We start from the raw sequence: 10,212 nt of genomic DNA, 5'->3' as shown, positions 1-10,212 counted from the left end.
AGATACCAGCACTGAGCACAATACTTGCACATAAAACCAAAACCCGTTGCTGTCGAGTTGATTCCGACTCATAGTGATACTATGGGACAGAGTAGAACTACCTCATAGGGTTTCCAAGGCAGTAATCTTTCTCCTGCTAAGCAGCTGGTGGGTTCAAACCACCAACCTTTCAGTTAGCCGCTGAATGCTTTAACCACTGTGCCACCAGGGCTCCTTTACTAATTATTTATTTAATAAACATATTATTGACTGTTCACAAGGCAGATTTATTTCATTATCCTTGAGTAATAGGTGATGATGTAATTCTTCTATATATACACACGCATACCTAGATATATATATTTGAATAAACAGATTGGATAAACTGTTGTTTCGCTTAGGACTTTTGAGCCTATAATCATAAGCAAAAGGAGTATGTCAGTTTTTCTCATATACTGTCTTTAATTTTTAAAGCAAGATTAATACTGTTGTTGTTGCTAGTTGCCATTGTGTCAATTCCAACTCATGGCGACCCCATGTGTGCAGAGTAGAACTTCTCCATAGGGTTTTCAAGGCTGTGACCTTTCAGAAGCAGACTGCCTGGCCTGTCTTTTGAGGCGCCTCTGGGTTGGCTCGAACCACCCACCTTTTGGCTACTAGTCAAGTGCTTAACCGATACTAGCCCTCTAAAATGAGTTCGGAAGCTTGCTTTCTTTTTGATTTTATGAACTAAATTATTTAGATAAAATTTCTCCTTCAAAGTTTGTAAAAATCACCAATAAAGTCACCTGAGCCTTGTGGTGTAGTGGACAGGATGGGGAGCAGTACCACTCAAATCTCCAAGTTTGCCTGTATTTGTTGCTGTCTATTCCATGCCCCAACCAAGCTCTGGCGAAACCCTCGTACTGTCCCATCCACCCTTGTAATGCTGGACTCATGGTCAGGTTTCTCTAACTTGAATGGTGATGGTAATTACTTCCGTGCAGTATTCTTCCTAGCTTGCAATAAGGGAAAGAAAAGAACTTGACAAAGAAGCTATTCCCAATAGTGGCACCTTCTGCCCAGGCCGCCATTTTCTTTCTATACCAGGTCACCACTGCCTTTCACCTCTCTAGGGGCTTAGAAGAGCTTTCCTCTTACCTCTTCAATCCTATCCCTACAGATGCAGCATTGATTTTGGAGAGAGCTGGTGATCTGTGCTGTTTCATCATCTTGTTCTACAGCAGCAATTTATTTTATGTGAATAGTATTTATCATTAATTGCAAGCCTACTATGTGTCACATACTTTAAAATATATTTCTTTATGTGATCCTCACAGTTGTACTATGTAAGAGAGGTGTTAGTTTTATCTCCACATTTTTAGGATAAGGAAATGAGAAAGTTTTAAGTAACTCACCCAAGTTAACATGGATAACAAATGGCAGAGCAGAGACAAAACCAGTTCTGTCCCAAGTTCAGACAATCCTAGCATGCTCAACACTGTATAAAGCACAGGTACAGACAGAAGATTTAATTGCCTTGAATTACCTGAGATATTCTATACTTAGGGATATAAACCCTGATTTTAATAAAATTACTCTTTTAAGTACTATCTAATGTCAGTATTAACCTCTAGCAAAGACACAGGAGCACAGGTTTTGCTATTTTCTCCTCAGGAACTTAGGAGGTTTGTTTCTCAAAGCTCTGCTGAGGAGATCTCTAAAGCTCACACCCAAGCCCTCAGACTAAATTCCTGTGGTATTTACCTAAGATTTAGCTGCTTGTCATCACTTAAAGACTTACTCCTAAGAGTTTCTAGAAATGTAGGAAAGGAGGCACCATCTACCCACCATCCACCTAGATGTCACCAATACCACTTTCTTCTCCCATATCCTCATTATCATTCTTCTTGTTTTTTTCTGTTTCTCGCCTCTCATCTGTTGGGTATTATTCAGAGAACTAATCTATTATATTAGTGAAGGAAACTCTATCACGGTTGGTTAGTAGAAATAAAATGTGTAGAATTTAGTACATTTAGGATAAAGCATGCCAGTCAATAAAGTATTACGGAGAGAGCAGAAAAACCTGGAAGAATTGCACTAGGAAAAGGTGAGCCAAGAGCACACTGGAAGTATGGTCATGGTTCAATAGAAGCTGAACTGCACATTTAGATGAGACCTCCTGTTCATGTTAATGACATTATAACTAGCAAATTGGGTTATTTCCATAGTTTTAATCCTCTAAATAGCTCAACTTCCTACATTATTGTTCAGAGGATTTTATTTTGTGTTTAGATGTTTCCTAGAACTATCTTTCCATATTAAAATGTCCAGATCAGAGAACATAATCTATTTTGGTTTTGAATTTTGCTTTGTGGATTTAATCTACATATAAAAAATATATTATTCATTTTTATTTCAGTGTTTTTTAAGTTTGATACAAAATAATAGTATTATATTCTGTCTATAGATTATATTTGGGTGCCATTTATCAGAGATGGAAAATTGGGTAGTATGGTCCTTTATCTCACTTAGTACAACTCTGCCATATATCTTTCTTTATTCTAGTCCTCTGCATATTCTACCAAAACCAAACCAAACTCATTGCCGTCAAGTCAATTTAGATTACAGCAACCCTATAGGACAGAATAGAACTGCCCCTTAGGGCTTCCGAGGAGTGGATGGTTGATTTGAACTGTTGACCTTTTGGTTAGCAGCCAAATGCTTAACCACTGTGCCACCAGGGCTCCAGTCTTCTACAGGAGTGTGGAAATAAGTGCAACAGTCAACATGACAGTTGTTTCACGTAGTGAGTTTCCCACGTACATAGGTTTCTGGTACAGTCCAGACACAGATTTTTCCACTTCAGTCATCTGCATGCATAATGAATGTTGTACGTGTTGTGTTTCTCTTGTTACTATGGATATTATGGTGTTATGGAAGAGTAATCAAAGAGTATTTGTCCTAGAAAGTTTAGCAGGCTTTCACTGGAATATTAAAATGCTAGGACTAAACTATTTATCCGGTAGGTGGCACTCTTAGTCCTTGGACCCCAAAGTTCACAGTTAAATGACTATTCCTTTGTATTGGTTACAGATCATAACAGAATCCATGCCACTGACGTCTTACATGCTGTTTGGTATCTTACTACGCAACCTATTCCGGGACTCTCAACTGTGATTAATGATCAAGGGTCAGCAAGTGATTCAGGTATTTTATAAAGTGCATTTGTGTTCTCTTGTGAAAGATAGAAGCAAAAGAGTCTTGGAGTTTTTACTTTTCCTGTTTTTTTTTTCTTAAGAAAATCAAAGCCAATGATATCAGTTTAATATTTGTATACGATTTCTACTGTTTCCATTATCTCTTCTCAGATTCTGACAGTGGATTTACACATGGACATATGGGTTATGTATTCTCAAAAATGTATAATGTGCCAGATGGTAAATATGGATGTCTCTCTGGGAATATCCCTGCCTTAGAGTTGATGGCACTGTATGTGGCTGCAGCCATGCATGATTACGATCACCCCGGAAGGACTAATGCCTTTCTGGTTGCAACTAGTGCTCCTCAGGTAAAATCTTTAAGTTTTGATTAATAAAACAAAACTCACTGCCGTTGAGTTGATTCTGACTCATAGCGACCCTATAGGACAGAGCAGACTGCCCCATAGGGTTTCCAAGGAGCCACTGGTGGATTTGAACTGCCAACCTTTTGGTTAGCAGCCGAACTCTTAGCCACTACGCCACCAGGGCTCCGGGTTTTGGTTAGGGGGAATAGTTCAATATAGATATTTCACCCAAGAAACTTAATTTTATAAATTTGACTTCTAATAAACCATCAGGTAAATAGAAGCCAAATTATATCTAGTCATGGATAAAATTCTTAGAGACCATGCTAATTCCAAAAAGATGCCATGGCTTGTTCCAAGATATTACTGGTAAGTATGCACCTTTCTTTATCACCTATGAGGATTCCTTCTCGATTTTCTTCTTCGGAAGAAAAACTACTTGGATTAGTGTTAATGAACCTCCTTAAGAAAGAAAGTCCTACCGACACAAAGTCCCTTTCTGAAAAGATTAGAGAACAAAATCTTTCTTGAAAATAAGACTTCTTTGTACATAAATTACATTTTGTTAAAATATATTCTGTGTAATTATTATTGTTATGGTCTATTCAATGTATTTCACTTATTTGAGGAAAATTTTTTACCTGAAGATAGATTCCAAAAACAATGAATAACTTTTAAAGAAGTTCATTTTGAAGTATCCTTAATCTAAGTCAAAAATAAATCACTAAATATCATGGCATCTGCTGCTATATAATCAAACTCAGTCATCTTCCCCTTGACTTAATTATCTGGACCCATGTTAGTAAACATCCCAAGATCCTCTGATCTTCTTTCTAGAGGATTTAGAGGCCAATCTGTTACCATATTTACTTTTTTTTTTCCTTGTTTGCCTTTTGTCTTTTGCCTTACTCTCATCCTTCCCCACAGCCTCTCTTACAGACCAGTTTAGAATGTTTCTCTAATCTATGTACAGTGAAAATTGTCCCGATGTATTTTCCTTCCTACTAACTTTACCTTCTTTCATTGTGTCCTTCACACACCAGAATTATTTTCCCTCAAGATAGTTGGGCAAATCCTCTTGCCAGCACTATTTACCATTTAGATTTACTTATACTTCTCTGCATCTTTAATTACCCCAATATTAATTTTCATGTGCCTAATCTTTCCTTTTTGTTCTTATGCCTTTTTTCCCCTCTACAGCCTATCTTTCACACTAGTCTTCAAGCTTCCTGTAGGCAATTTCCTTTTCTTTTACTAGAGAGAGGCTAACATTGCTTATGGATGATTGCAGGATGAGAATGTTTTAATTGTGGGCTTCTCAGGGAGTCCATTCATCCTTGTTAGTTATATACGTATAATTAAGGTAATTCTCGTGCCAGAAGCAGAATGTAACTGAGTTACCTTCTAGGGATGCTGGTTTATTTATAGGTATACGTTTTTAATGCTTAAGTTCCTGTGCCCTACAAAGAAATCTGAAAAAGCTAACTCTGTTAAGATAGGCTTAATAGTCCTCACTTGCAAGAGTTTAGAATAAAGTTTCAAGGAAAGGAACTTATCTTATAAAAAGGAAATTAAACTAAAGGAAAAGTGACTTTCTTTTAGTTACATGTACAACAATAAGTGAATCTTAAATCACCAGGAGTCACAAGATTACATTTGTGAGTTTCATAAGAAAAAGCAATTTCAAAGACATTGCAAATTCTCGTTTATAGTTTTGATTTTTTTTAACTTAAAAAGTTGAACTCTTAACTCTCTTACTTATTTGCCTAGGCGGTACTATATAACGATCGTTCGGTTTTGGAGAATCATCATGCAGCTGCTGCATGGAATCTTTTCATGTCCCGGCCAGAGTATAACTTCTTAGTTAACCTTGATCATGTGGAATTTAAGCATTTCCGTTTCCTTGTCATTGAAGCAATTTTGGCCACGGACCTGAAGAAGCACTTTGACTTCGTAGCCAAATTTAATGCCAAGGTAACTTGACTCGTACCAGTCTTCATTTTATGGCCAAACTGAAAGATGTCACAAAACAAAAGTCTTGAACTGAACTCATTGTTATTGACTATTATGTGTCAAATGTGAAAATGCAGTGTTTATTCAGAAACAGTTATAAAAGCGTTGGTCCCAGTCTAGAAACCTGAGAAGTTGAAGTGCTATCTGTGTATATTACACTTTTTATTACATATTATTTATTATATATATAATATGCATTATATATATGTATATATTATTATATATTATACATGTAGAGGAGTAATAAAATTCTAACTGTAGTTGTGTTTTTTTCATTTGATTTAATTTGTGCCCATCCCTGTGGTCTATCAACGTAAATTTCCAGCAGTAGCAAAGATCAAAAAAAACAAGCAAACTTTCATACATTAAAGCATAAATACCCAGAATCTTAATTCAAGAAAATATCATTGGTAGCAATATTACTTTAATGGTAATTGATAATATATGCTAATTTTAATATAATTTATTGGTCAATTCCATAAGCAATAATTAAATATTTTATCCATCATTCATTACTTTCGTTTTTGATGAACTATTTTACTATTAATTTATGCAAACCATTAACATTATTTTAAGTAGCTGAGAAGTTCTTCAATACTTGGTATCCTGATCTCCACATGGTAGGAAGACAATAAATGTTTTATTGTTTTCTCTCCTGTTAACATTTTCTTTCACTGAGGCCAAATACATTTTGACTTTGTCTTTCAAACAGGTAAATGATGACGTTGGAATAGATTGGACCAATGAAAATGATCGTCTACTGGTTTGTCAAATGTGTATAAAGTTGGCTGATATCAACGGACCAGCTAAATGTACGGAACTCCACCTTCAGTGGACAGAGGGTATTGTCAATGAATTTTACGAACAGGTAATCAATTTAACTATTCGATTTATCTTAATCTAAACTCTGCTCGTGAACTCACCAGACGTTTCAAAAGCTATAAAGTGTGCTCATTCTATTTCATATCCATATTTACATCAGAAAATGTACTGGCTAATTTCTATCAAGGGATAGAAAATGACAGATGTAAAAACTGACTAAACTATAACCATAAATCTCTAAGATCAAGTTATCTGTAAGCACATGGGGGGAGGAAGATATTGGGATAATGAAATGACCTAATGAGATATTAGGCAGATCCTTGAAATATTGTTCTTTTATAGATTTATTTATAATAATGAAAGCAAGATTTAGTTTATGTTGAGGAATGTGTGTCTGATTAAGTTCATTTACTTTTCTGATAAAGTTAATAACAGCAGTAAATGATAAGCTAAAAAAAAAAGGCATTTTATTTGACTTGATAATACGAGGATCAACAAACTACCAAAAAAACTACGACAAAAACATAAGCATGAGTGTTCTTCCCTACATTACCCTACACTGATCAGATTATACTGGAAGCTTTGCATTCAGTACTGTGAACCACCCTCTTAAGGATATGGAGGTAATGGAACATGGACAAGGGACAAAGATCAGTGACATAAAAGAACATGAAAGAAGTGAAGATATTTACCCTGGAAGAAAATAGAGGTGATGTAATAACTGTCGTCTGATACTTAAAGGACTGGCATACAAATTTAGGATTAGGTTTATCATAGCACTGTTGTGGAGATTAAAAAAGATAAATTATATAAAGTACTTAACACAGGGTCTAATTTATAAGAAATATTAGTTCCCTCCCTACTTCCGTAAAAAGGATATGAATATGAGTACGCTATAGAAGTTATAGTGAGATAGATTTAAGGTCAATGTCAGGAGCAAAAGTATATTACTGAAGGCATCTGAAATAGGGTGAGGCACCTTAAAAAAAACCTGTTGCCATCGAGTCGATTCCGACTCGTAGTGACCCTATAGGACAGAGTAGAACTGCCCTATAGGATTTCCAAGGAGTGGCTGGTGAATTCGAACTGCCAAACTTTTGCTTAGCAGCCAAGCTCTTAGCCACTGCACCACCAGGGCTCCATGAGGCACCTTATGAAGTAGTAACTTGTCTGTCACTGGACATACTTAAACAAAAATTAGAGAGAATTTTTATGGATATTAAGGCAAGATTCCTGTATAGAAGAAAAGCTTTGTATTTTTTATAAATAATGCATTGCGTTTCCTAGGAATGGGTTTAATTTATAATAATTCCTGAAATCTCTGAAATTGTATGAAATATTGAAATATTTGAAATAAAGGATAAGGAAAATCTATTTATAATCTCACTACATAAGCATAACCATTGTTGGTATTCCTTCATTCATTTTGCTAGATAACTTCTGATGTACACTGTATTCATTTTTTCATAAAGATTTAAAGCCACTCAAAATAATACAGTATTTATACAGTAATTATGCAATAATACTATTAAACATATGGATTAAAAAGGAATATCAAAAAGGTATATCAAAAATCATGCAATTCCAGAAGATATAATTCATCCAAAATCTGGGATAAAGTGGCAACATTAATTGAGCAATAGCTCATTCTAAGCTTTCTGGCAGTCTGGTAAAAAAGGGAAACGTGGTAAAACAAGTATTTGTTTGATTAAAAAACCTTCTTCTTTCCTCTAGGAGTGAAAAAAAATTTCCAGCACTACATTTTATGATGCATTTATATTCTAACATAAGGGATACTGACTAGTGTGATAAGAAATATCAACTGAAACATTAAGAACCATTTCTTATATTTCATCTTGCTAAAAAGACACAACCTTAAGGTTACCAGGGTAGTAAAGGCAACAAAGCATGTCTTCTTAATGATTTGGGTAGAGTCCCTTAGCAGTCAAGTAAAGAGGGAGTTCTCACATGAGTGTTTGGATTGTTTTATATCTACTCATTTTAGATGTCAGGTAAATACTTCCTTGAGTTGCATTTTAAACTTTTCTTGTCCGTTGAACTTTCCCTCTGACTAGTCATGCTGAATTCCTGTCTCTAGGGTGATGAAGAGGCCAGCCTTGGGCTACCGATAAGCCCCTTCATGGACCGTTCGGCGCCTCAGCTGGCCAGTCTTCAGGAATCCTTCATCTCTCACATTGTGGGTCCTCTGTGCAACTCCTATGACTCAGCAGGACTAATGCCAGGGAAGTGGGTGGAAGACAGTGATGAGTCAGGGGACACTGACGACCCAGAGGAAGAGGAGGAAGAGGAAGCACCAACCGAAGAGAAAACCTGTGAAAATAATGAATCTCCAAGTAAGTTATAAAACTGGTTTCTAATGTGCTTTTCCTAGGTTTGTCTTCTTACACAGGTTCAGATGAATGTTATGCTTTAAATAATTCCATATTCTGAGACCAAATATTACCTGCTAGCTTTGACTCTGGATAGCCCTCTTCCTCAGTATCATAATATTAGAAATTACGTAGTCTGGAATCTATAGTATCTTAGTCATCCAGTGCTGCTACAACAGAAATACCACAAGTGGATGGCTTTAACAAAGACAAATTTATTAACAGTTAAAGTAGGCTAAAAGTCCGAATTCAGGGCGTCAGCTCCAGGGGAAGGCTTTTTCTCTCTGTCGGCCTTCTTCTCTTCAGTGTTCCCCCGGACTAGGAGCTTCTCTGTGCAGGGACCCCGGTCCAAAGGACGCACTGTGCTCCCAGCACTGCTTTCTTGATGGTATGAGGTCCACCATTCTCTGCTTGCTTCCCTTTCCTTTTATCTCTTCCACACCCCAGGGAAACTCCCTTTACGTTGGATCAGGGATGTGACCTGAGTAAGGGTGGTGTTACAATTCCACTCTAATCCTCTTTAACATAAAATTACAATCACAAAACGGAGGACAACCACACAATTCTGGGAATCATGGCCTAGTCAAATTGTTACACACATTTTTGGGGGGACACATTTCAATCCATGACATATAGTAATACTGTGTATCATACAAGGATATGTTCTCTGTCACAAAGTAAAAAAAATTAAATAGTTGAAGCCTATTCATCAGAATATCTTAATGATTTGAGATGAAAGGAATTTTTGTTACCATATAGGTCAACCAAAGGCTTTTATTGACATATTTAGGGGAAGGCCACATGAAAAGGTAAGAGATAGTATTTAAATATTTCAAGAAAGATTTATTGAGCACCTACTGTATACTAGGCATTCTTCCAGGTACTGAAGATAGATTTGTAAACAAAACAGAAAAAAAAAAATCCTTGCCATCATAGACTACCATCCTAATGGAATCAGCAGACACTAAGTAAGACAAATAGGTAAATCTATAGTATGTTAGGTATAATAAATGCTAGGGGAAGGGGGAGGAGGATATGAAACATTACAGACGGGTTGAAATTTTAGATAAGCTGTCCAGTTGTTGGTGTTAGATGCCGTCGCGTCGGTTCCGACTCACAGCGACCCTATGTACAACAGAACAAAAAGCTGCCCCATTCTGTGCCATCCTCACAGTCTTTGCTACGTTTGAGCCCATTGTTGCAGTCACTGTGTCAATCCATCTCATTGAGGGTCTTCCTCTTTTTTGCTGACCCTCTATTTTACCAAGCATGATGTCCTTCTTCAGGGACTAGTCCCTCCTGATAACATGTCCAAAATATGTGAGACAAAGTCTCGCTATCCTCACTTCTAAGGAGCATTCTGGCTGTATTTCTCTCACGAGAGATTTTTTTGTTCTTCTGGCAGTTCAAGGTATAGTCAATATACTTCAACACCATCATTTAAAGGCATCAATTCTTCTT

At 36.5% G+C, this 10,212-nt stretch overlaps 1 protein-coding gene across 1 annotated transcript in view; it reads left to right on the top strand.

Moving 5' to 3' along the window:
• Positions 1 to 10,212, top strand: part of PDE3A (phosphodiesterase 3A) — a 369,019-nt gene that overhangs the window by 348,107 nt on the left and 10,700 nt on the right. The window contains exons 11-15 of the mRNA XM_023725502.1: positions 3,055 to 3,168; positions 3,330 to 3,529; positions 5,297 to 5,500; positions 6,252 to 6,407; positions 8,460 to 8,715. Of these exons, the coding sequence (XP_023581270.1) occupies positions 3,055 to 3,168; positions 3,330 to 3,529; positions 5,297 to 5,500; positions 6,252 to 6,407; positions 8,460 to 8,715 (930 nt within the window). The remainder of the gene's footprint in view (positions 1 to 3,054; positions 3,169 to 3,329; positions 3,530 to 5,296; positions 5,501 to 6,251; positions 6,408 to 8,459; positions 8,716 to 10,212) is intronic.

This window comes from Trichechus manatus, unplaced genomic scaffold (genome assembly GCF_000243295.1).
Source record: "Trichechus manatus latirostris isolate Lorelei unplaced genomic scaffold, TriManLat1.0 scaffold00320, whole genome shotgun sequence".
Classification (NCBI taxonomy): Eukaryota; Metazoa; Chordata; class Mammalia; order Sirenia; family Trichechidae; genus Trichechus; species Trichechus manatus.
Note: the sequence above shows the minus strand (reverse complement) of the source record. Positions and strands in the feature narration are given on the sequence as shown.